Below are 27,672 nucleotides of genomic sequence, written 5' to 3' on the forward strand. Positions count from 1 at the left end.
AAATTTAACAGCTAGGTTGGCCCCCTTTGAATTGGGGGAGGGGGAAGGGGAACAGGGGATGAAATCAAAAAATGACTTTAGCCAAAGCTATTCCATCCGCATAAAAACCCCATATAGTGATTGACAAACATAACATTGCTGAATAATTACATAGGTTAAATCGTGACTAGTGCTCAGTGCAATTTAAGTGAAAAACTTGACATCTTTGTAAAACAAGGCAGGTATTTGTATTAATCTTGGTGACCAGGTGCTCGTGTCTTGTGATCATGCGGACACTCACCAGCTTCTTTAACCCCTGCGGGGGTAATGCGCAGTCACAGTGTATGCCACTGTGCGGCAATCCACAGGCTGTTTCTGGGTCACGGTGACGTTTTAGGCATAAGAGGAGATTCCATAGCGTAAAACCATAAAACACTCTTTATTGAACGCAGATGACAGAATGGTACTCATATTTAAGCAGTTTATAATAGACACGATCCAGTTGACGTCCCTATGACGAAACGCGTAGGGCGTGGCCTATTCTGACGCTTTTGCATCATCTCCCAGAGGATCACCAACTTAAATCTGACGCTCTCCTGTTTTGATGACATTTGGTTGCCTATTATAAACTGCTTAAATGTGAGTACCATTCTGTCATCTGCGTTCAATAAAGAGTGTTTTATGGTTTTACGCTATGGAATCTCCTCTTTCTTCTCTTATGCCTAAAACGTCACCGTGACCCAGAAACAGCCTGTGGATTGCCGCACAGTGGCATACACTGTGACTGCGCATTACCCCCGCAGGGGTTAAAGAAGCTGGTGAGTGTCCGCATGATCACAAGACACGAGCACCTGGTCACCAAGATTAATAAAAATATCTGCCTTGTTTTACAAAGATGTCAAGTTTTTCACTTAAATTGCACTGAGCACTAGTCACGATTTAACCTATGTAATTATTCAGCAATGTTATGTTTGTCAATCACTATATGGGGTTTTTATGCGGATGGAATAGCTTTGGCTAAAGTCATTTTTTGATTTCATCCCCTGTTCCCCTTCCCCCTCCCCCAATTCAAAGGGGGCCAAGCTAGCCGTTAAATTTGCTATATGCGATTTTGTTTATATTTTGTTTATAATTTACATGCGATTTTACATGTGGGATTTGGCTACACACGATTTACAAAGTATTGTATTGTACACTCCAAAGGGGGTCACTTTGCTGTTTTATGTTTGGTTTTATTTTCGTTGAATTTTTTATTTGCAGTTTTGGTTTATGCGATTTGGCTACACACAATTTACCAAGTATTTCTATAAATTAGGACAGCGCCACACCCACACACTAACCCTTCACTTACCTTCTGTTTTTTCCACCTAGGTGGAAATTACATCTGTGGAGGCAGCAGTCCTTTATGCGATTTCTTCCATTGTTTCCATTTTTTTTTCCATTTTCTCTACTTTTTTAATTTTCTGTTCCGTTGCGCGGATACACCACTCATATTTCAGCACTGGAATGAATGGGAGGCGCTTTTCAGAGACTATTTCTAGCACTAAAGCTCCTAAAAAATTGCCTCAGTGTGAAAGTAGCCTTAGTGACAGTGTACATGAGAAGTACTGCAGTTTCTGTAGAGGCCTGTCCTCCATTTCTGTATTGGCAAGAAGTGGAGGACTGACGCTAGACTTAACTCTTCCCCTGCCAGATGCTCCACATTTAATCTCAGGTGGCCAGATCATGTTTGCAATATGCACACCTCTTGGTTTTACTATGGCGCACAGATAATGCTGTGGCTCGCCCACCCTTCTTTCTGCCCTAGTCTTATGCCCTGTACACACTATCGGACATTGATCGGACATTCAGACAACAAAATCCATGGATTTTTTCCGACGGATGTTGGCTCAAACTTGTCTTGCATACACACGGTCGCACAAAGTTGTTGGAAAATCCGATCGTTCTGAACGCGGTGATGTAAAACACGTACGTCGGGACTATAAATGGGGCAGTAGACAATAGCTTTCGTCTCTTAATTTATTCTGAGCATGCGTGGCACTTTGTGCGTCGGATTTGTGTACACGTGATCGGAATTTAACCGATCGGATTTTGTTGGAAAATTTTATAGCCTGCTCTCAAACTTTGTATGTCAGAAATTCCGATGGAAAAGTCCGATGGAGCCCACACACGATCGGAATTTCCGACAACACGATCCGATTGCACTTTTTCCGTCGGAAAATCCGACCGCGTGTACAGGGCATTAGGCTTACCAACTTTGGATAGTTCCCAGGCCTAGGTAAAAAGAATACCATTTACAGGAATTACAATGGCAAGAAAAAGTATGTAAACTCCTTGGCATTAATTGGTTTTCTGCAATCATTTTCCCATAAAATGAGGTCTGATCCTCATCCCAAGTCACAACAATAGACAAACACAATGCGCCTAAGGCTGGCCATAGACCGTAAAACTCAGATTGACTTCGAGAGAGCTGATCACACCAGACATCCTACAAATGTGTCTGAGCTGAAGCAGTTTTGTAAAGAGAAATGGTCAAAAATCCCTCCTGAATGTTGCGCAGTTCTGATCCAGAGCTACGGGAAGAGCTTGCTTGAAGTCACTGCTGCCAAATAAGATTCAACCAGCTATTGACTCCAAGGGTTCACTTTTTTCCTCCAGTACTGTAAATGTTCAATGGTTGTATTAATAAAGACACACAAAACTTGATTTGTGTGGCCTCTTGCACACTGCAGCTTGAATAAGCTCAGTACAGCTTTTTCTTCATCGTACATCATGGGACACAGAGCCTTAAGTAATTAATGGGTTATAGGCCACCTTCAGGTGTTGACACTGGTAAACCCAATTAAAGGAAGTTTACTCCCTATATAACGCCTCCTCCTTCCAGGAGCACATCAGTTTTTTCGCCAGTGTCTAAGGTGTTGGTCATGAGTGAAGTGCTCAGAGGAGCTACAGGAAGGATCCATGCTGAATTTAAATTCCTCCATAAAAAGAAGCCAGATCCAAGTGCCACTGAGGCCTAAGATGGATGGTACCTGGGACCTCGTATCCGAAGCACAAGGGTTTGCCTGTAATGCCTCTCTTTGTAGGGCTGGACCCCAGGAACCCAGGGCTTAGGTCTTGTTACATTACCTAAAGCTTCCTGATAGGGTGCTTGTATATGGCCCAAGGCAGTTGGAACCCTGTTTTAGGGACCCAGTCCTTGAAGGTTTGCTAAACGCAGCCTGCCGTGATGGGTGAAGGTTGGATTTTCTGTTAATTCAGCAAAATCCTGTTGCGAGGCTAAGGTAACGGAAGAAACTTGGGTATTAAAAACATCTATGTATTTCTTCCATTAAAGGAATGCATTGGTTTGCCACATAATTTACACAAAGAAATAGACTAGCATTAATAGGTACCATCATCCTGGATATGTGTAACTACAAAATATAAATTTGAAGGAGGAATCGGAACAGGGGCCTCTCCAATAGGGTCCTGCCTCCCTCAAAGAGAAGAAAAGAGGACTATTGCGGTACCATAACAAAAAAACTTGATTTAAAAGGAGTATAAATTTATTTCAAAATTGATAAAAAGTCCTGTAAGGGACATCATTGATACATATTAATATACAGAGACAAAAACAATGATAATTGTTCACAGCAATGTTGACACTACATTTTTGGTATAGCTAATGCCCACAAAGTGCATAGACAAAGGTTTATATGGTGTGATACTTGCAGACGTAACCTCAACGGTTTCGCGGTCACAGCCGCTTCTTCAGGAGGCGTCTGGTAGTATATAGTCTATGAAAGTGAAGAATAATATCAACATAGCAAACTTAAATATATGAACAGTTCATAGAAAGTACAAAGTACAAAATTAGAATTGGAGAAAATGTTCAAAGTTTACAAATTGCACTCACCACACTGTAACCAAAGAGGGTCTTCCTGGAATGATGTCGTGAGACGCCCTCGATAAGGCGTTCCCCCGGTGGCGGGCCCGGGAGGCAAATTTAGGGTATAGCTATTGTAAGGGAAATTTTTAGAAATTTTAAAAAAGTTTTTTTTTTTTTTTTTTTTTTTTTTTTTTTTTTTTTTTTGGAAAGGTAATAAATACTATTGCGGGGCCACCGAGGAGTGCCGTGATCAAGGTGAGAAGGGGAAGAAGGGGGAAAGCAGAGACCAGAACAGGGAAAAGAAAGCAGGAGAGGGAGGGGAAAACAGGGGGGGAGAAAAAAGGGGGAGAAAAAAAAAAAAAAAAAAAAAAAAAAGGGGGGGGGGGGGAGGGAAAAGAGGGGAAGGGAAGAGAGGATGGGGGGGTTTTTGGGAAAAGGGGAGGGAAACAAGGAAAAAGATAAGACGGGCGGACGGTGAGGAGGGGGGGGGGGGGGGGGAAGGGAAAAGGAGAAGAAGAAAATCCAGGGACAACAAAGAACAAAAAAGAGGGAGAGCATGGGAGGACAAGGGGAAAAGGAAGGGAGAAGGGGGGAGGGGGGGGAGGGGGGGAAAAAAGAGGTATTGGGAACGAAGGGGAAAGGGAGGGAACAAGCAGAAGGAGCAGGAGGTGAGGGTGAAGTAGATATCCCAATTTCACCTGGTGAAGGAAAATCAAATGAGAAAGTATATGTGAGGCTGGTAAAAAGGGAATTTTTGAATAATGAAATTCCCTTACCTATCATTGCTTTGAGCAAACACCTAGACTCGGGAACAGTTCAAGCCCAAAGGGATGTGACTAGTGCCATCAGTGGCATAACCGCCACATTACACTGTCATAGCAGAACGCTGCAAAGGATGTAAATCAATGAAATAGACATAAGAGACTGGTTTTAAAGTTAAGGGATAATCAAACAGGCTTTCAAAACGCCAGGAGAGGTGGGGGGTACCCTATAGATTGGGGAGCCCCCACCTAGTAACAAAAAGGCATGGTGTAAGTACTTACATCAATTTTCAGTAGCGTCCGCACAGAGCTGAATGTTCAACTGAGGCTCAGACAGCTGAGTCTCAGGCATCTTAAATGCCTCCAACCCGGAAGTCAACCACGGCGGGGTCAGCCGCCACGATTGCTTCCGGGTCCGGTCCTCCACTACTGCGCATGCGCGGGCAACATGTCCAGCACAGGCGCAAAGCTCAACATTGATCAGTGCGAAGCACTGATCAGAACGAAGCGGAGGCAGGGCTGAATTTAGCCGAGCCCTCCGCCGGAGGAGCGCAAGCCCGCCACAGGGGGAGAATAAACTCCTCACATCTATCCAGGACAGGGCGGCCAGTGCAATTCCTGAAAAAATCTGAATAGAAATATGATAAAGGAAACAACAAATTGGACAGGGGAGATGCGCGGTTTCCAGCGGCGGGGGCATAAAAGGCCCCCCCAGCTGGAAAAACACGCATCTTGACCCATCTCAAAACAGATAAAACATCATAACCAGCATCATACATGATTTTAATAACAAAGAATCAAGCAATCACAGAACATTTAAATACAGCCGCTGAAAAAAACATTAAAGAATAAAAGATTTATGAATATAGTGTAAATCAACTATTGTTCAGAGTCCATTAGTCCATGATCAGGGAAGGGGGAGAGGAGGAGGGAGGGAGGAAAGGGGAGGGGGAAAAAACCTAAGTCCTAGACAGTACAATCCAAATATTGTGAAGCTTGATTTTTTATATTTTGTTATTATTATTATTTTGTATGTTTATTATTTATTTTTATTGGTGGAATAGGGTCACGGCAGAGATTGGGGGGTGGAGGGGAGGGGGGAGGGGAAACGAGGGGGAGAGGGGGAAAGGAGGGGAGGAGGGAAGTGGGGAAAATTAATAAATTTAATCGAGAAAATATTTATAAGAGTGTGCCTCGTTTATACCCGGAGGAACACATGCATCAAGTCGTTCAATCCAGAAGGATTCACGTTTCAGGATTTCACGGTCCCAATTGCCCCCTCGGGGGTCTTCAGGGATAACATCCAACACAGTGAACCGAATTGAGTCTGGATTGAAACGATGATGGATGCCTAAATGGCGGCCCACAGTAGTGAGTTTGCCATTTGTGGAGGCATAAAGGTGGTCCCCCAGTCTCTGCCGTAATTCCCTAATAGTTTTCCCAACGTAAAAAGCATTACAGGCACATGTCATAAGGTAAATTACTCCGCGCGTGCCACAATGGGCTGAGTGTCTGGGAAAAAACATTTCGCCGTTGGGAAGGAGAAATTGTTGTCCCTCTTGAATCCAGGGACAATGTGGGCAATTGCCACATTTATAGGTACCCCTAGGTCCCCTGAGATCAGGGGAGGGGATCCTATAGTGGCTATGTGTTAATCTATCCCTCAAAGATGTGGCCCTCTTAAAAACAAGATCAGGAGTTGATTTAATGTATTTTTTAAGAGTATGGTGATCAGTTAAGATATGCCAATGTTTGGACAGAATTTTTCTTAGTTGTTGGTGATGAGTGGAAAATTTAGTAATGATCTTGGTCATATATGGTTTTTTGGGACGTGCAGGGCCATATAGAAGTGTTTGTCGGTCAAGGGCTAAGGCCTTGTTAAAGGCTTTTCTTAGCACAGTGCGTTTATAGCCCCTAGCTAGCAACCGTGTACGGAGGGCATTGGCCTGTTTGTGAAAGTCGTCGTCCTCTGTGCAGTTTCTTCTCAGTCTAAGATACTGAGCAAAAGGGATACTGCGAACCAGAGGGCGGGGATGAAGACTAGAAGCATGCAACAATGTGTTGCCAGCAGTAGGTTTACGAAATAGGTCCGTGATAAGATGACCAGTGGTGTCCTTGATGATCTGTACATCTAGAAAAGGGATACTGTGTCTATCATAGGAATAGGTAAAATGAAGATTGAAGGTGTTAATATTGAGCTCTGTGATAAAGGTTTGCAAAAGTTGCTCTGTACCTGTCCAAATTACCAAGAGGTCGTCAATGAATCTAAACCATCCTAGTACATGGTCCAGGAATGGTTCCATATGGTCATCACTGAAAACTGTTCGTTCCCAACCTCCAAGGTATAAGTTTGCGTATGAGGGGGCACAAGATGTGCCCATGGCAACGCCTTGAATTTGGAGATATATTTGGTCCATAAACAGAAAATAATTTTTTGTCAAAATAAATTCTAGAAGTTTTAAGATGAACATATTGGTAGGCCAGGTGTGATGATCCTGTTCCATCAAAAAAGAACCAGCCATCCGGACGCCCTGCTCGTGGGGGATGCTCGAGTAAAGAGCCTCGACATCTATAGCCACGAGGAGGGCATCCGGAGGGATCTGGATCCCCTCGATTTGTTTCAACAAATCAGTTGTGTCCCTTATGTAGGACGGTAGTCTCGTGACATGGGGGAGGAGGAAAGTATCCACCAATTTGCTGGCGTTCTCAGTTAATGAACCTTTACCAGAGACAATGGGTCGACCTGGAGGTACAGAAAGATTCTTATGAGTTTTAGGCAAAGCATAAAACGTAGGAGTACGTGGGTATTGTACATTGATGAATTTATAGGTGTCATCATCGATGAGGCCCTCTAAGAAGGCCCAACCGATGAGTCCCCTAAATTCATCAATGGTTTGTTGAATAAATTGGTTTTCAATGGGTGAATACCAATTAGTGTTGGAAAGAATATTGAGACACATAGTCTGGTATTGGTGATGAGTCATCAGTACCAGGTTTCCTCCTTTGTCAGATTGCTTTATAATCAAATCGGTATTTTTCTGCAGTTTAGTGACTGCTCGAAACTGTTGTCGAGTTAGATTGGAGGGTAAAGTATGCCACCGTTCTTTTTTGAGGGAAGTGATACATTCATGCAAAAAGGCCCATATGGAGGGGCAAGTCAAAAGATCAGGGAAGACTTTGGACTTGGTTTTAAGGGGAATCGTAGGATTGGAATGTTGGGAGTGGGAGGTCATGGCCACCTGACAGGCCGGTGATGAGTTAGAGTCACCATCGGGGGTATCCGGCTCGACGTTTCCCTCATCGTAAAGTAGCATGAGGTCCCTTAGTGCTCTGGACTCCGCTATGGTGAAATTCTTAGTCTTTTCCGCCAGTTCTTTTTCAAGGCTGACGCGTTTGCGGTCGGGATCAAACATGAAATTAAACGTCAGTTTGCGGGCGAATAAGTAAAGGTCTTTTATTGTTTCATAGATATCGATTGGCTCCGAAGGACAGAAACCCAGGCCTAAATGAAGGACCTGTTCCTCCTCCGGAGTCAATCGATAAGAGGTAAGGTTGATGATGTTGAAGGAGTGAGGATCATCAATATTAGTGGAAGTGGTTAGTCGTGGGACGTGCTCGGGGTTGGGGCTCTTTGCACAAACATGTCCAGACTCCCCTGTTTTGAGGAGAGTTCTGGGCCTGGTTGTGCTAAAAAACCGGGCTGTGATAAGAGTGTTTGAATATTTGGTTGTAACAGTTTCGGAATGATATTATGTAAAGTAGAATGAGGGGGACCTGTGAGGGGGGTCTGTCCCCCTGGTCTTGGTGTTGGTGGTGTTTTTAGTGCTTTTCCCTGTTGTTTGCCTTTTTTAGGGTGTTTAGTAGTAGGGTTATCACCAGTGAGGGACCTCTTTCGGGGGGCGCCTGGTGCACGTGATAAAGTGGAACGAGTGGTCATCTGTGAAGATACAGAAGATACCGATGAATCCGATTCCGTGTAGTCTGTTGCCGTCGGGGCCAGAGACTGCCGATTTGGACGCTTATGTTTGTGAGAGAATGGTTTCCCAGCCCATTTATAAGCATAGCCCTCCGCAAAAGCCAGTTTATCCTGGGAAAATTTCCTCTGTTTTTTGATAATAATGTCTTTGTTGAGGCCCTCAATTTTATCTCGTATTTCCTTCCATTTGTTAGTGAAGGAGCTTGACTCTTGAATGTTAGGAAACTGATTGAGTAATCTATCTATTTCCGCATCAAGAGATATCATGTCAGAGCGGTATTGGGTAATTAATTTTGACATAAGTTCGATGCTGCAGTTTGTCAGAGTACTTTCCCAGGATTTTTTGAAATCCGCAGAGGGATCTTTAATTGTAGGAAATAATTGGACACGAAGTCCAAGGGGGCAAACTTTCTCAGTAATATATAATTCAAAGTACTGGATATGCCAGTGTAGATGGGATTTTTTCTTAAGAAGGTTGAACAATCTGTCAGTGAATATTTTGGTTTCATCCTCTCGTTGTTGGTTGGCTAGGCATCCTGCCTGTATGGTGGACATAAAGTCCCCCCAGGCGGTGCCCAAGACATCCATAACTCAGGATATGAGGGGCACCAGGGAAGGGTCCTGGCCGTGGACAGGGGAGTCTGGACATGTTTGTGCAAAGAGCCCCAACCCCGAGCACGTCCCACGACTAACCACTTCCACTAATATTGATGATCCTCACTCCTTCAACATCATCAACCTTACCTCTTATCGATTGACTCCGGAGGAGGAACAGGTCCTTCATTTAGGCCTGGGTTTCTGTCCTTCGGAGCCAATCGATATCTATGAAACAATAAAAGACCTTTACTTATTCGCCCGCAAACTGACGTTTAATTTCATGTTTGATCCCGACCGCAAACGCGTCAGCCTTGAAAAAGAACTGGCGGAAAAGACTAAGAATTTCACCATAGCGGAGTCCAGAGCACTAAGGGACCTCATGCTACTTTACGATGAGGGAAACGTCGAGCCGGATACCCCCGATGGTGACTCTAACTCATCACCGGCCTGTCAGGTGGCCATGACCTCCCACTCCCAACATTCCAATCCTACGATTCCCCTTAAAACCAAGTCCAAAGTCTTCCCTGATCTTTTGACTTGCCCCTCCATATGGGCCTTTTTGCATGAATGTATCACTTCCCTCAAAAAAGAACGGTGGCATACTTTACCCTCCAATCTAACTCGACAACAGTTTCGAGCAGTCACTAAACTGCAGAAAAATACCGATTTGATTATAAAGCAATCTGACAAAGGAGGAAACCTGGTACTGATGACTCATCACCAATACCAGACTATGTGTCTCAATATTCTTTCCAACACTAATTGGTATTCACCCATTGAAAACCAATTTATTCAACAAACCATTGATGAATTTAGGGGACTCATCGGTTGGGCCTTCTTAGAGGGCCTCATCGATGATGACACCTATAAATTCATCAATGTACAATACCCACGTACTCCTACGTTTTATGCTTTGCCTAAAACTCATAAGAATCTTTCTGTACCTCCAGGTCGACCCATTGTCTCTGGTAAAGGTTCATTAACTGAGAACGCCAGCAAATTGGTGGATACTTTCCTCCTCCCCCATGTCACGAGACTACCGTCCTACATAAGGGACACAACTGATTTGTTGAAACAAATCGAGGGGATCCAGATCCCTCCGGATGCCCTCCTCGTGGCTATAGATGTCGAGGCTCTTTACTCGAGCATCCCCCACGAGCAGGGCGTCCGGATGGCTGGTTCTTTTTTGATGGAACAGGATCATCACACCTGGCCTACCAATATGTTCATCTTAAAACTTCTAGAATTTATTTTGACAAAAAATTATTTTCTGTTTATGGACCAAATATATCTCCAAATTCAAGGCGTTGCCATGGGCACATCTTGTGCCCCCTCATACGCAAACTTATACCTTGGAGGTTGGGAACGAACAGTTTTCAGTGATGACCATATGGAACCATTCCTGGACCATGTACTAGGATGGTTTAGATTCATTGACGACCTCTTGGTAATTTGGACAGGTACAGAGCAACTTTTGCAAACCTTTATCACAGAGCTCAATATTAACACCTTCAATCTTCATTTTACCTATTCCTATGATAGACACAGTATCCCTTTTCTAGATGTACAGATCATCAAGGACACCACTGGTCATCTTATCACGGACCTATTTCGTAAACCTACTGCTGGCAACACATTGTTGCATGCTTCTAGTCTTCATCCCCGCCCTCTGGTTCGCAGTATCCCTTTTGCTCAGTATCTTAGACTGAGAAGAAACTGCACAGAGGACGACGACTTTCACAAACAGGCCAATGCCCTCCGTACACGGTTGCTAGCTAGGGGCTATAAACGCACTGTGCTAAGAAAAGCCTTTAACAAGGCCTTAGCCCTTGACCGACAAACACTTCTATATGGCCCTGCACGTCCCAAAAAACCATATATGACCAAGATCATTACTAAATTTTCCACTCATCACCAACAACTAAGAAAAATTCTGTCCAAACATTGGCATATCTTAACTGATCACCATACTCTTAAAAAATACATTAAATCAACTCCTGATCTTGTTTTTAAGAGGGCCACATCTTTGAGGGATAGATTAACACATAGCCACTATAGGATCCCCTCCCCTGATCTCAGGGGACCTAGGGGTACCTATAAATGTGGCAATTGCCCACATTGTCCCTGGATTCAAGAGGGACAACAATTTCTCCTTCCCAACGGCGAAATGTTTTTTCCCAGACACTCAGCCCATTGTGGCACGCGCGGAGTAATTTACCTTATGACATGTGCCTGTAATGCTTTTTACGTTGGGAAAACTATTAGGGAATTACGGCAGAGACTGGGGGACCACCTTTATGCCTCCACAAATGGCAAACTCACTACTGTGGGCCGCCATTTAGGCATCCATCATCGTTTCAATCCAGACTCAATTCGGTTCACTGTGTTGGATGTTATCCCTGAAGACCCCCGAGGGGGCAATTGGGACCGTGAAATCCTGAAACGTGAATCCTTCTGGATTGAACGACTTGATGCATGTGTTCCTCCGGGTATAAACGAGGCACACTCTTATAAATATTTTCTCGATTAAATTTATTAATTTTCCCCACTTCCCTCCTCCCCTCCTTTCCCCCTCTCCCCCTCGTTTCCCCTCCCCCCTCCCCTCCACCCCCCAATCTCTGCCGTGACCCTATTCCACCAATAAAAATAAATAATAAACATACAAAATAATAATAATAACAAAATATAAAAAATCAAGCTTCACAATATTTGGATTGTACTGTCTAGGACTTAGGTTTTTTCCCCCTCCCCTTTCCTCCCTCCCTCCTCCTCTCCCCCTTCCCTGATCATGGACTAATGGACTCTGAACAATAGTTGATTTACACTATATTCATAAATCTTTTATTCTTTAATGTTTTTTTCAGCGGCTGTATTTAAATGTTCTGTGATTGCTTGATTCTTTGTTATTAAAATCATGTATGATGCTGGTTATGATGTTTTATCTGTTTTGAGATGGGTCAAGATGCGTGTTTTTCCAGCTGGGGGGGCCTTTTATGCCCCCGCCGCTGGAAACCGCGCATCTCCCCTGTCCAATTTGTTGTTTCCTTTATCATATTTCTATTCAGATTTTTTCAGGAATTGCACTGGCCGCCCTGTCCTGGATAGATGTGAGGAGTTTATTCTCCCCCTGTGGCGGGCTTGCGCTCCTCCGGCGGAGGGCTCGGCTAAATTCAGCCCTGCCTCCGCTTCGTTCTGATCAGTGCTTCGCACTGATCAATGTTGAGCTTTGCGCCTGTGCTGGACATGTTGCCCGCGCATGCGCAGTAGTGGAGGACCGGACCCGGAAGCAATCGTGGCGGCTGACCCCGCCGTGGTTGACTTCCGGGTTGGAGGCATTTAAGATGCCTGAGACTCAGCTGTCTGAGCCTCAGTTGAACATTCAGCTCTGTGCGGACGCTACTGAAAATTGATGTAAGTACTTACACCATGCCTTTTTGTTACTAGGTGGGGGCTCCCCAATCTATAGGGTACCCCCCACCTCTCCTGGCGTTTTGAAAGCCTGTTTGATTATCCCTTAACTTTAAAACCAGTCTCTTATGTCTATTTCATTGATTTACATCCTTTGCAGCGTTCTGCTATGACAGTGTAATGTGGCGGTTATGCCACTGATGGCACTAGTCACATCCCTTTGGGCTTGAACTGTTCCCGAGTCTAGGTGTTTGCTCAAAGCAATGATAGGTAAGGGAATTTCATTATTCAAAAATTCCCTTTTTACCAGCCTCACATATACTTTCTCATTTGATTTTCCTTCACCAGGTGAAATTGGGATATCTACTTCACCCTCACCTCCTGCTCCTTCTGCTTGTTCCCTCCCTTTCCCCTTCGTTCCCAATACCTCTTTTTTCCCCCCCTCCCCCCCCTCCCCCCTTCTCCCTTCCTTTTCCCCTTGTCCTCCCATGCTCTCCCTCTTTTTTGTTCTTTGTTGTCCCTGGATTTTCTTCTTCTCCTTTTCCCTTCCCCCCCCCCCCCCCCCCTCCTCACCGTCCGCCCGTCTTATCTTTTTCCTTGTTTCCCTCCCCTTTTCCCAAAAACCCCCCCATCCTCTCTTCCCTTCCCCTCTTTTCCCTCCCCCCCCCCCCCCCCCCCCTTTTTTTTTTTTTTTTTTTTTTTTTTCTCCCCCTTTTTTCTCCCCCTTTTTTCTCCCCCCCTGTTTTCCCCTCCCTCTCCTGCTTTCTTTTCCCTGTTCTGGTCTCTGCTTTCCCCCTTCTTCCCCTTCTCACCTTGATCACGGCACTCCTCGGTGGCCCCGCAATAGTATTTATTACCTTTCCAAAAAAAAAAAAAAAAAAAAAAAAAAAAAAAAAAAAAAAACTTTTTTAAAATTTCTAAAAATTTCCCTTACAATAGCTATACCCTAAATTTGCCTCCCGGGCCCGCCACCGGGGGAACGCCTTATCGAGGGCGTCTCACGACATCATTCCAGGAAGACCCTCTTTGGTTACAGTGTGGTGAGTGCAATTTGTAAACTTTGAACATTTTCTCCAATTCTAATTTTGTACTTTGTACTTTCTATGAACTGTTCATATATTTAAGTTTGCTATGTTGATATTATTCTTCACTTTCATAGACTATATACTACCAGACGCCTCCTGAAGAAGCGGCTGTGACCGCGAAACCGTTGAGGTTACGTCTGCAAGTATCACACCATATAAACCTTTGTCTATGCACTTTGTGGGCATTAGCTATACCAAAAATGTAGTGTCAACATTGCTGTGAACAATTATCATTGTTTTTGTCTCTGTATATTAATATGTATCAATGATGTCCCTTACAGGACTTTTTATCAATTTTGAAATAAATTTATACTCCTTTTAAATCAAGTTTTTTTGTTATGGTACCGCAATAGTCCTCTTTTCTTCTCTTTGAGGGAGGCAGGACCCTATTGGAGAGGCCCCTGTTCCGATTCCTCCTTCAAATTTATATTTTGTAGTTCCATTAAAGGAAAAAATGTTGTCATGCCTTAACCTCCCTGGTGGTATGATTATTTCGGATTTTAGGTGCTGAAAGCGGTACAATTATTTTGCATGGAAATTTGGCGTTTTATATTGTAGGTCTGTAAATCTTAACAATAACACACTTAAATCTGTCCAAACCAGAGTCTAGTAGATATCCCGGGTATGATAAAGTTTGAAACACAAAAACATAAATTATAATATAATAAATAAATAATTAAAAAAATAGTAATAAAATAAATTTCCCCACAATTCACTATCGCTCAATTCTGCAAGTGTTCTAATTTACTATCGCTGTTTTCTAGCTGGTCTAAAGCCACTTTTGACGTAAAGGGACACTTTTTGGTTGCTATGGACAATCTCCAGTTTCCAGGCAGAAAGAACAGTGTATATCATGTAAAACTGCATGCAGGGCATGGGCCAGAGCACTGGGGACAAAAGGGATGTGAAATCATTTCATACAGTACTGTAATCTGTAAGATTACAGTACTGTATGTGTTATGATTTTGACATTTTTTTGAATTTGCCGCCAGGCTCCGCCCCCGTGCGTCGCGCCGCTCGCAGGGAACGGAGCCTGGCACGGAGAGGCTTCGGAGGAGGACGGAGTCCTCGGACACTGCGGGTGACATCGCAGGATCCCGGGGACAAGGTAAGTAACGCCGCCCCAGGATCCTGCAATGCGATCCCGAGTGTGGCTCGGGGTTACCGCTAATGGTACTGAATTTTAACCCCGAGCCACACTCGGGAAAACCGCCAGGGAGGTTAAAATCTCCACTAGATGGAGTCTATGCACATACCTTACTCTGTTGTCTTCACTGTTAGCTCAGTCCGTGTCTGGCTGCACAGCGTGTGGAGGGAGATTTGCAAGGTAAAAAAGAAATCTGCATAAAATGTCCCCCCCCCCCCCCGATGGGACCAGAGGGTTAGGGGGAGAGCAACGTTGCACCCCCCTTACATTATCCCCCCTGCCGTGGGGGATGCGGAGGGCCCGCTATTTTACCGCTAAAAGTATGTTACTGTGGCTGTATTTCTTTTTAGATATCTGTGCCTCATTGCAGGAGTCTCTGCCGCCCCTCTCGACCCTACGTGTTGGCTCTGGGGCCCGAAAAACGCCGTGCTCAGGCGCAGGAAACAGTTTAAATAAAAAGGGGGCTGAATTTTTTCGGAGGGGGCAGGGCCTAAAGGCAGGTGACGTGAACGTCCACGAGGACGCACGCCAGGCTAAAAGCATATAAATACTGCTGTGTCAGTCTCTCCTCTGCTGATGAGGAGGAAACAAGCTGCCTGCACACAGGGACACACGAGCTGTGGGACACGTATGGGTTGCAAAAACTGGCATTCTTGATTCAGGAAGGACACTCTTTTTTCCAGCACTAGGCTGAACTTTATAGCAGCTTTTAAAGTCATGACTATTTTCAGCGATTTAGTGCAAATTGTATAGCTCCTTTGTTTTTGTACTTAGGACTATGCCTGCCAAAAAAGACACCACAAAAGCCAAAAAAAGTAAAGGTTTTACCCCCAGGCATTGGGATCTCGAGCTGTATTTCCACGCTGTCATCCTCGCCTGAATTATCAGTTATGGCAACTCAGGGTGAGCCATTGGAACAAATTGATGGTACAGCTGCCTCTCACATCTCAGCACCTGTATATGTGACTGAAGATGCCCTTTCCTCTTCCCTGCAGGGTCTGGAAGAAAGATTAGCAGCTTTAATCACATCCTCCATTCAAATGGATAGGAAGCGTACTAGGTCCCTTTCCCACACTTCAGCTTTGCAAGGGGAACAGTGGGCACACGATGAGGTGTTACCCTCAATCGATCAGGAAGAAAAGCAAAAGGATGATTCCTCTGCAGAGGAAACAACAGTAGATGTTCCTTTTTCAGCTTCTCAATCTGAGAAATTGCTGATACAATCTCTTACAGAAATGGTTCGTTCCACTTTCATGCTCCCTCTTACAGAGTCTCATGAAAACTCGGCCTCTTCCTTAGGTTCTTTAAAACCTAGAACAGCTTATTTTTGCTGAATGGGATCACCTGGATAAGCATTTTCTCCCTCCTAAGAGGTTTTCAATTCTCTATCCTCTGGAGGGGAAATTCTTCAAAAAATGGAAAGTACCAGCAATTGACGCTGCGATTTCCAATGTGAATAATAACCTAACTTGTCCTGTAGACAATGCACAGATGCTTAAGGATCCAACACATAAGAAGTTGAAATCCCTGCTAAAATCTGCCTTTGCCATAGCAGGTGCCATCACTCCAGCCCACAGTCGCCGCGATTGGCGTCTGCCAATCCCTAAAAGACCAATTTAAACAGGCCCTTAGAGAGCGTCCTACACAACAAGCTCGGGATTTGGCTGAACTACCTAAGGCATTATGTTCTGCCATAGATGCCATTAAAGATTCTATTCACCAGGCATCCCTCCTTATGCTTATGCTTGTACATATGCGTAGAAATCCTGTGGTTGAAAAATTGGTCAGCTGAAACACCATGTTCCCCTTTCATAGGGAGCGACTTTTTGGAGAAGACTTGGATAAATATATCAAGACAATTTCTAGTGGGAAAAGTACTCTTTTACCAGTCAAAAGAAAATATAAACACCCTTCATTTAAACGGGCTCTTTCCCCTGCGCCAGGCAGTGGTGACGGCTTCCGCCGTCAGACTCTAGAGGAAAAGAAAAGGGTCAGACACAGGCTCAAAAGAAAGAAGCCCTGGGGTAGGAAATCTGCAAAACAGAATCCTAAAGCCTCATCATGAAAAGGCAACCCCCCTCACCAAGGTGGGGGGGAAGACTTCTGCAATTTTCAGAAGTCTGGAAAAAGGAAATTCAAAACAGGTGGGTCATCTCATCTCCACGCTGGGGTACAAGCTGAAATTTTGGGACTTTCCACAGTCTCATTTCCTGAGATCAAGCGTTCCCAAAGATCCGGAGAAGAAACAATCTGTTTCAGGCTCTAGACCGATTAATATCTCAAGGGGTGATCGTACAGATCCCCACAAAAGAGCAAGGTCTGGGGTTTTATTCAAATATTTTCATGGTACCAAAACCAAATGGAGACATCAGACCCATTCTAGATCTAAGAAAGCTAAATCTGTCTCCATGCGAAAGGAGCGGATCTTCAGGAACTATCAGGTCAGTAGTTTCTATCCTAGGAAGAGAACTTCTGGCATCAGTCGACATCAGGGATGCATATCTGCATGTCCCTATATTTCCTGCTCATCAAAAGTTTCGGCAGTTAGAGTTAGATCAGCAGCATTTCCAGTTTATAGCCCTGCCCTTCGGGCTAGCCACAGCACCCCGGGTGTTCACCAAAGTGCTGGCCCCACCTCTAGCCAGGTTAAGGGCACAGGGCATAACAGTCGTAGCGTACCTAGACGATCTATTACTTGTAGATCAATTGGTGACTTGTTTGGAGCAAAGCATACGCACTACAACCAACTACCTGAAAAGTTTGGGTTGGATTCTCAACCTAGAGAAATCTTCCTTAATAAAAGGCTGGAGTACTTGGGACTGATCATAGACACAGCCCAGGAAAGTGTGTTCTTGCCTCAAGCAAAGGTCAACTCCATAAGAGAGCTGGTGCGGAGTGTCAGGTCAAATGGCAATCCCTCCATTCGCCTCTGCAGGAGGTTGCTAGGAACTATGGTGGGTTCATTCGAAGCAGTTCCCTATGCACAGTTCCATTCAAGACTGTTGCAAAACAGTATCCTGTCTGCTTGGAACAAAACAATTCAAGCTTTAGACTTGCCAATGCAGCTGTCCCCAAGAGTGGCCCAAAGCCTCACTCGGTGGTTATTAACCCAGAATCTGCTGAAAGGAAAATCCTTCAGACCAGTCATGGTCATGAAAGTGGTAACGATGGATGCCAGCCTTTCAGGCTGGGGAGCAGTACTAGAAAAAACAACTGTCCAAGGACAGTGGTCAAGAACCGAAAGAATCTTGCCCATCAATATCCTAGAGATTCGGGCAGTACGTCTGGCTCTAAAGGCCTGGACTTTCAGGTTACGGGATTGTCCTGTCAGGATTCAATCCGACAATGCCACAGCTGTGGCCTATATCAATCACCAAGGGGGCACCAAAAGTCTCTCAGCACAGAGAGGTGAGCCATATTCTAACTTGGGCAGAAAGGAATGTTCCGTGCCTTTCTGCAATCTTCATTCCGGAAGTAGAGAATTGACAGGCGGACTACTTAAGTCGCCAGCAGTTATTCCCACGGGAATGGTCTCTCCGCTCCGACATATTTCGGGCTGTTTGCCAAAGAGGGGGGAACTCTGGACGTGGATCTTCTAGCATCCAGGTTCCAGAACAAGGGATCCATTTGCATGCGGAACGGATGCGTTTGTGACCCCATGGGATCAGTTCTCACTGATCTATGCTTTTCCCCCTATTCAGTTGCTACTTCGACTTCTTTGCAGGATTAAGCTGGAAAGAAAGCCGATAATTCTGGTGGCATCAGCATGGCCCAGAAGGTCATGGCACGCAGAAATCGTAAAGATGGCAGTGGAGGGCCCATGGTCCCTCACACAACGGCAGATCTGCTCTCTCAGGGACCGATATTCCATCCTTCCTTACAGTCTCTAAATTTAACGGCTTGGCTATTGAAACTCACATTCTAAAGAAACGTGGGCTTTCCGGGTCAGTTATCTCTACCCTGATAAATGCTAGGAAGCCAGATTCCAGAACTATATATTATAGAGTCTGGAAGGCTTATGTTTCCTGGTGTGAATCCAAGGGTTGGCACCCTCGGAGATGTATCATAGGCAGAATTCTTGCCTTTCTACAATTAGGGGTAGAAATTAAATTGGCCTTAAGTACTATTAAAGGCCAAGTCTCAGCTTTATCGGTCTTATTTCAAAGACCATTTGCTACTCATTCTTTAGTCCAGGGCTTTATACAAGGGGTGACACGGCTTAATCAGCCCGTCAAACCTCCCTTGAAACCTTGGGACTTTAAACTTAGTTTTGTCTGTGTTACAAAAACAGCCATTTGAAACGATACAACATATTCCTAGTCCTTCTGACAAGGAAGTTGGTATTTTTGGTTGCTATATCCTCAGCAAGGAGGGTTTCAGAATTGGCTGCTCTTTCTTGTAAAGAGCCATATTTGATTTTTCATGAGGACAGATTGGTGTTACGCCCTCGCCCAGGCTTTTTGCCAAAAGTAATTTCAGGTTTTCACCTGAACCAAGATATTGTCCTGCCATCGTTTTTTCCAAAACCATGTTCCAGGCAAGAAAAGTCACTACATTGTCTGTCTTGATGTGGTGAGAGCAGTGAAAATCTATTTAAAGAAAACTGCTCACATTCGTAAGACTGATGTCTTATTTATTCTGCCAGTGGGTCCTAAGAAAGGACAGGCAGCGTCGAAATCCACTGTCGCTAACTGGATTCAGCAAGTGATAATTCAAACTTATGATTTAAGGGATAAGATACCCCGTTTCAAGTTGAGGCACATTCTACCAGATCGGTTAGTGCTTCTTGGGCAGTGCGTCATCAGGCCTCCATGGCTCAGATCTGTAAGGCCGCAACTCGGTCTTCAGTGCATACATTCACAAACTTTTATCAGGTGGATGTAAGGAGGTATGAAGATATCTCCTTCGGACGCAGTGTGCTGCAAGCAGCAGTATAGATCCTCAAGTCTGGGTGTACCCTGTGAGTTGTTCCTCCCACCCCTCAAGTGGCATTGCTATGGGACTTCCCATTAAGTAATTAAGGCTTTGTGTCCCATGATGTACGATAAAGAAAATAGGATTTTAATTACAGCTTACCTGTAAAATCCTTTTCTTGGAGTACATCATGGGACACAGAGGTCCCTCCCCTCTTTTTTGGGATTTAAGTATATTGCTTGATGTGCTCCTGGAAGGAAGAGGGGTTATATGGGAAGTACTTTCTTTAACCACTTGCTGTCCGCCCACCGTCATATGACGGCAAGACGGTGCAGCTGTTATCCTGGGCCGCCGTCATATGACGTGACGGCCTTCCAGGGGGCGCGCGCTGCCGCGTCACTTGGGTCCCGGTGTGCGTGCCCGGTGGCCGTGATGTCCGCCGGGCACCCGCGATTGCCCAGTAAATGAGCAGGAACCACGTCCTGTCAGGGGAGAGGAGACCCTGCAGCGCCTCCTGGTTAACCCCTTCATTGCCAGTCACATTTATACAGTAATCAATGCTTTTTTATAGCACGGATTGCTGTATAAATGTGAATGGTCCCAAAAATGTGTCAAAAGTGTCCGATGTGTCCGCCGCAATATCGCAGTCACGATAAAAATCACAGATCGCCGCCATTACTAGTAAAAATAAAAATGCTATAAATCTATTCCCTTTTTTTTGTAGACGCTATAACTTTTGTGCAAACCAATAAATATACGCTTATTGCGTACTATCGCTTATTATCATAATATTTTTCTTGTCTTTTCACTGCTGTTTTCCTCCATACCAGCACTTGTATATCATAAATATTATCCTTTTAAGGCTGTACAGTCTAGGGTAATGTAAATACTTTTACAATTTAAAACTGTGCATTTATTTATACAGGCCACTCTGACTGAGATGTAGAGCACATTTGCATCTAATGTTATAACTGGCAAATTCGCCTTTATGTTTCTCCTTGCTACAGTATTTTATTGCTTTATAAAACGTAATTTCTTTTCGTACATCAGGGGACACAGAGCCATAGCAATTACTATGTGGGTTATAGGCCACCTTCAGGTGATGGACACTGGCACGCCCTAAATTAAGAAGTGCACTCCCTATATAACCCCTCCCACTACTGGGAGTATTCAGTTTTTTCGCCAGTGTCTAAGGTGTTGGTCACGAGTAAAGTTGTGCTGTGCTGAGCTCCACTGGAACAATCCTTGCTGGGTCTAGCCATGCTGACCGGATCCATTCAGAGTGTCTTTCAGGCCAGGTTGAATGGTACTCGGTCCTCGTATCCGAAGAAACAAGGTTTTTGCTTGCGAATGCTTCTCTTTCTAGAGAGCTGGACCCTGGAATCCAGTACTTTTGGTAGTAAGGCCAATAAAGTTTTACTGGCAGGGTGCTGTTGCAGGTCCAGGATTGTGGGATACCTCGAGGTTCCCCTGTTCCTGAAGGTTTTACGGAGCCCACCGTGAAGGATGAAGGTCACCACTGGGGGCTGTATTGAGCACTCACCGCCTCATGCTGAAAACAGCCACTGTGTCAGGAGCGAACACTTCCTCCTTCTCCTCCGGCAAAGCAGATCCTCTGGTAAGAGGGGTAACTTGACTTCCTGTGGGTAGCCCCTGCGCTGGGATTCCCTCGGGGGAGAGTAGAGGCCCAGATTCTTTTTAAAAAAAAAAAAAAGGAAAACCGCTGCGGCCGCCTGGCGGTTGTTTTACCCCCCCCCCCGCCGGACAGCTCTGGAAAGATTCTGATTAATCTATAGCTCACCACTCGCACGGGAAAACCCATACTTTTGAAAGGAGGGTGGAGCCGTAAGCAGCGCGGGGGGCGGGGCTATCAGCGTCTGTGTTCTCCGACGCCAGGGACGCATGGAGGTAGTTTTTAAAGCACACTGTGTGCTGCTGCAGGCTGTGGAGGGACACAAAAGCAGAGGTGGTTTTTTTCTCAGGTTGGTAACACAGGTATTTCCTTTGACACATTGTTTTCAGGCTGGGCATTAATAGCAGCATTTTTATTGCTGGACTATAGCCTAGCAGTGTATGCATTCTTTGGTAGTGCCTTAGGCTATGAGTGGTAGTGGTTTGATTATTTTACAAACAACCTAAATCCATGTCCAAAAGAATGTCATCCTCCTCTGAGAGTGATACGATCGGTCAAAATGAGCCGTCAGGGGAGACTGGAGGTTTTTTCTTCTACCATTTCTAGTGAAAAAAGAAGATTAATGCTATGATCACTTTCCATAGTGGGTTCAATCATAGCAGATCCCCATCCAGTGCTCAGGACCCTCGTTTTGAGGTACAAGGGGCAGGGGATCAGGAAAGTCTTCCAAAGAGACCTGGAAGATACTACTATATCCTCTTCTGAGGATCCTAGTTTGGAGGGAGTAATCTCACATTTCTGTTACACTTCCTCACTAGATTGGTTCATTTAACTCATTTAACCCTTTTGCTGCCTGTAGTGCAGTCTAGTGATGAGCCCACCTCTGGTTGGGATCACTAACCTTCCCCGTCTGGGGAACGCTTTTCCTATCCATTCAGGGCTAAAAAAGCTGTTATATTCAGAATGGGAACACCTGGATAAAGTGTTTTTTTTCCTCCAAAAAGGGTGTATCTATGGAGGAAGAATTCTATAAGAAGTGGGAGGTTCCAGCAATTTAATGCTGCAATCACCTCGGGGAATAAAAATCTCACTTGTCCGATAGACAATGCGCAAATGATAAAGGATTCAACAGATAAAAAGTTGGAACTTCTGCTTAAGAACAACATGTCTCTGGCAGGTTCAGTAGCGCAGCCGATTCTTACGGCAATTGGGTTATCTCCGTCCATAAAGGATCAGTTTGTAGAGATTCTTAAGATTCTTTATGATCAGCAGGCCCAGCAGTGGGCTGGTGTATCAGATGCACTACGGTGGATGCAATGATAAATTGTATAATTCAAGCCTCACGGCTTATGTTGGGACTAGTACATACACACAGAGTCCTGTGGCTGGTAAATTGGTCAGCCAAAGCACCATGTAAAAAGCTCCTAGCCAGTTTCCCTTTTCATGGTGAACGGTTACTGGAGATGATCTGGATAAATATATCCAAAGGTTTTCTAAAGGGAAAAGTTCTCTTTTGCCAGTAAAAGAAGAAGTTCAAACATTTCTCCTTTTAGCGTGCTTCCTCTCAGTACCAGGAGCATCTGCCCCTAGGCAGTCTCGATGGCCTTCACTGTCAAGAGGTAGACCTCAGGGGCAGTCCCAGGGCCAGAAGAGGTCTTGGGGCAGAAAGCCTGACAAATCAAAATTCTAAGGCCTCCTTATGAAGGAGCACCCCCATTTGCTCGGGTGGGGGGGGGAGGCTTCTGCAATTTTCAAATCTGGCAGGAACAATGTCAGGACAGATGGGCTTCCTCAGTTTCTCTAGGTTACAAACTAGAGTTCCGAGAGTTCCTGTTTCCTTGTTTTCTAAAGTCAAATGTTTACAGAAATCCAGAGGAAAGGAAGTCTCTCTTTTTAGCTCTGGATCATCTTTTATCTCAAGAGGTGATATCAGAGGTTCCCTTAGAGGAACAGAGTTAAGGGTTTTATTCAAACCTTTGTTTTTTTTCGGTTCCAAAACCAAACGGGGAGGTAAGACCCATTTTAGATCTCAAAGATCTAAACCAGCACTTAAATATCTGGTCCTTTCGCATGGAGGCGATTCGATCGGTGGTCTCCATTTTGCAAGGATGAGAGTTCTGTCATCAGTCGATATCAAAGATGCATATTTCTATGTACTGATATTTCCCGTTCATCAGAAATTTCTACACTTCGAAGTAGAAAATCGCCATTTTCAGTTTGTGGCTCTGTCATTTGGTCTAGCCACTGCACCATGGGTATTCACAAAAATCCTGACACCTCCCTTAGTCAGGTTAACGGTCTTAGTCTATTAGATGATCTTCTTTTAGTAGATCAATCAGTCTCTGGCCTAAAACCAAAGTTTAATCTCTGCTGTAAGCTACCTGGAATGCCTAGGTTGGATACTCAACCTAGAAAAATCCTCCTTAAAACCATCAAGGAGATTACAGTTCTTGGGGCTAGTCATAGATACCGTACAAAGAAGGTAATCCTACCCCAGGCAAGCATTGGTTCCAGTAAAGAACTGATTCAACTTGTCAAAGCAAAGAGAAAGCTTTCCATTCAGATGTGCATGAAATTGTTAAGGAAAATGGTGGCCTCCTTCGAGGCCGTTCCTTATGCCCAGTTTCATTCAAGACTGCTACAAACGCTATTCTGTCGGTCTGGAACAAGAAGGTTCAGGCTTATCCCCCCAGGTGTGTCTGAACCTAAATTGGTGTCAGCAACCTCCAAAAGGGGAAAGTCTTTCTTCTTCTTTTTTTTTTTTTTTTTTTTTACCAGTATCTTGGAAAATGGTAACAACGGATGCCAGCCTTCTAGGTTGGCAAACAGTCCTGGAAGAAGCTTCTGTCCAGGGGAAATGGTCCAAGGACCAGAAAGGACCCTGTCCATCAATGTTCTAGAAATTAGGGCAGTACATCTGGCCCTGAATTTCCAGACGCCCAAGCTGCAGAATTGTCCTGTCAGGATTCAATCCGGCAATGCCACGGCTATGGCTTTCATCAATCACCAAGGGGGCACGAGAAGTTGTGCCGTCCAAAAAGAAGTGAATCATGTTCTAGCTTTGGCAGAAAGCAACATACCTTGTCTATCAGCAATGTCCATTCTAGGGATAGAGAATTGGCAGGCGGACTATTGAGTCATCAACTATTGTTTCCGGGAGAATGGTCCCTTCACACCGACATCTTCCTCTCAATATGTCAAGAATGGGGTATTCTGGACATAGACCTGTTCGCGTCCAGATTCAACAACAAAGTCGACAACTTTGTGTCTAGGACGAAGCATCCGCTAGCGTGCGGAACAGATACCTTGGTCTTCCCAATAGGATCAGTTTTTTTTTTTTTTTTTTTTTTTTTTTTTTTCACTGATCTATGCGTTCCTCCAGTTCTGCTACTTCCACGCCTTCTCCGCAGAATCAAGTAGGAAGGGGAAGAAGCGATTCTGGTGGGTCCTAGTGTGGCCCAGAAGATCTTGGTTTGCCGAGATCATAAAGATGGCAGTAGAAGTCCCTTGGACCCTGCCATTATGGCCAGACCTTTTAGCTCAAGGTCCGGTATTCCATCCTACCTTACAAACGCTAAATTTAGTGGTTTGCTTTTGAAACCCACATTCTAAAGGATCGTGGGTTATCTCCTTCAGTAGTTTCTACTTTGATTAATGCTAGGAAGCCGGCCTCCAGAGTCATTTACTTTAGATTCTGGAAGGCACATATTTTCTGATATGGATCCAGGGGTTGGCACCCCAGGAAGTATGTCATAGGTAGGATTCTTGAATTCCTGCATATGGGATTAGAAATTAACCTGGCTCTGAGTACGATCAAGGACCAGGTCTCGGCCTTATCAATATTTTTTCAACGGCCTCTTGCTTCTCACTCTCTGGTGCGTACTTTTATTCAGTGGGTAACAAGAATTAATCCCCCTGTCAGGGCACCTCTAAATCCTTGGGATTTGAATTTTAGTCTTGTCGGCTTTACAGATTAGCCTTTTGAACCTATACAGGAAATTCCCTTTAGTTCTTTTAAATTGTCTTTTTGGTTGCCATATCTTCTGCCAAGAAGAATATCGGAATTGGCGGCTCTGTCTTTTAAAGAGCCATATTTTAAATCATGCATAAGGATAAGGCGGTATTGCGGCCTCATCCTAAATTTCTACCGAAAGTGATGACAGGTTCTCACCTGAACCTGGATATTATTCTGCCTTTTTTTCCCAGAGTCTCGATCTAAGGAAAAGAAGGCGCTACATTCGTTTGATGTAGTAAGAGCGGTTAAGGCCTATTTTTAGGAAACCCTTCAGATTCACAAAAACAAATATTTTGTTTGTGCTGCCAGAAGGTCCTAAAAGAGGACAAGCAGCATCGAAATCTACTATTTCCAAATGGATTAGTCAAGTGGTTGTTTAATCTTATGGTCTGAGGAAGAAGTTCCTCCTTTTCATGTTAAAACACATTTCACCAGGGCTGTTGGTGCCTCATGGGCGGTGCGTCACCAGGCCTCTATGGCTCAGATCTGCAAGGCCGCAACTTGGTCTTCGGTCCATACATTTACCAGATTCTATCAAATCGATGTAAAAGGTCATGAGGATATTGCCTTTGGCATAGTGTACTGCAGTATAAGTCCTCTGGCCTCTTAATGGCCCTACCTTTTATTGTGTCTCCCTCCCTTCAGTTGCCATTGCTATGGGACATCCCACATAGTAACTACTATGGCTCTGTGTCCTCTGATGTATGAAAAGAAAACGGGATTTTTAAAACAGCTTACCTGTAAAATCCTTTTCTTTGAGGTACATCAGGGGACACAGAGATTCCTCTCTCCTTGGTATACACGTGTATTGCTTGGCTACAAAACTGAATACTCCCAGTAGTGGGAGGGGTTATATAGGGAGCGCACTTCTTAATTTAGGGCGTGCCAGTGTCCATCACCTGAAGGTGGCCTATAAGCCACATAGTAATTACTATGGCTCTGTGTCCCCTGATGTACCTTTTTAAAGAAAAGGATTTTACAGGTAAGCTGTTTTAAAAATCCTGTTTTTCTGAAGGCCTTATGAAACAATGAAAAATTTATTATGACCAAAGACAAATAATGCTCCAGAAGCAGACCTCCCTGATGATGGGTTTTACCTGTTGATGAACTCCCTGCTGAATATAATTATCTTTTAACCTTGCATGTCCTTCCGTGCAGGTCCCAGCTATCCAACAGAAGAGGACTGTTGCTTTTCTGAATCAGTTTGTGCTGCACACAGTGCAGTTCCTCAATCGCTTCTCAACTGTGTGTGAAGAGGTTTGTTATATTACTACTCATTTAAGTAATGCAGCAATTGGTTTTCCTTTTAATTCCTCCTTTAATCACTTCCAGCCCAAGGAGGTCCTATGACGTCTTTGACTTTAAGTGGGGATATCTGAATGATGCCTGCAGCTACAGGCATCATTCAGATATCTTTTACAGCCGGCGATTCTGTGCACTGTAAGAACAACCATAGCGGCAGTTCAGCCGCTTGATCATTCTTACAGGTGATGGGAGGGGACATCTCCCCCCTCCTGCCGCCCTTCGGTGCTTCTCCGGGCTCGTCCGTGCAATTGGTGAGCCGGACAAAGAATCCACTGCCGCCGGACGTTGATCATAGAGATTTCGGGCGTCTGGGCACGACGTTATGCCATCACACCCGACCGGTGGAAGTAAACAAAGCTGAGAACTCGGCTGGAAAGAAAGAGATCATTCATTCATTTTTTTTTTTTTTTTATCTCAATCTTTCCATCCCAGAGGAGAGCTCTGGGGTGTTATAGACCCCAGATCTCTCCATAAAGAGGACCTGTCACGCACCATTCCTATTACAAGGGATGTTTACATTCCTTGTAATAGGAATAAAAGTGATGATAAAAAAAAAAATATATAAAGTAAAATAAATATCCATTTTTTTTTTTTTTTTTTTTTAGTTCTCATTTTATTATTTAATTTATATGGACTGTTGTCACTATTTATTTCCATATTTTTTTGAAGCTAAAAAGGTCCCTACCTGTAGTGGGAGGGATCATTGGATGATCACTAAACGGACCCACTATCACCAGTGGGTGGTTTATCACATTTAATATACACATTTTTTACACTGATTCACAATTATTTAGTTAATCTGTCATTTAGCATCACGATTTCCCTTGGGGATTATTCACCTTAAAATAATAAATAAAATTTAAAGCGCCCCCGTGTGCTCGCGCACAGAAGCAAACGCATATGTTAGTTGCGCCTGCATATATAAACAGCGTTCAAATCACACATGTGAGGAATCATCGTGTGCATTAGAGTGAGAGCAAC

At 44.3% G+C, this 27,672-nt stretch overlaps 1 protein-coding gene across 2 annotated transcripts in view; it reads left to right on the plus strand.

Moving 5' to 3' along the window:
• WASHC3 (WASH complex subunit 3) overlaps window positions 1–27,672 on the plus strand; it is a 44,303-nt gene that overhangs the window by 2,945 nt on the left and 13,686 nt on the right. Inside the window, exon 2 of one of the 2 annotated variants that reach the window (XM_073620321.1) lies at window positions 26,545–26,643. The exons of the other annotated variant lie outside the window; for it this stretch is intronic. Within the exon in view, the coding sequence (XP_073476422.1) occupies window positions 26,545–26,643 (99 nt within the window). The remainder of the gene's footprint in view (window positions 1–26,544; window positions 26,644–27,672) is intronic. 2 annotated transcript variants of the gene reach the window in all.

The sequence above is a fragment of the Aquarana catesbeiana genome, linkage group LG03, assembly GCF_042186555.1.
Source record: "Aquarana catesbeiana isolate 2022-GZ linkage group LG03, ASM4218655v1, whole genome shotgun sequence".
Taxonomy (NCBI): domain Eukaryota; kingdom Metazoa; phylum Chordata; class Amphibia; order Anura; family Ranidae; genus Aquarana; species Aquarana catesbeiana.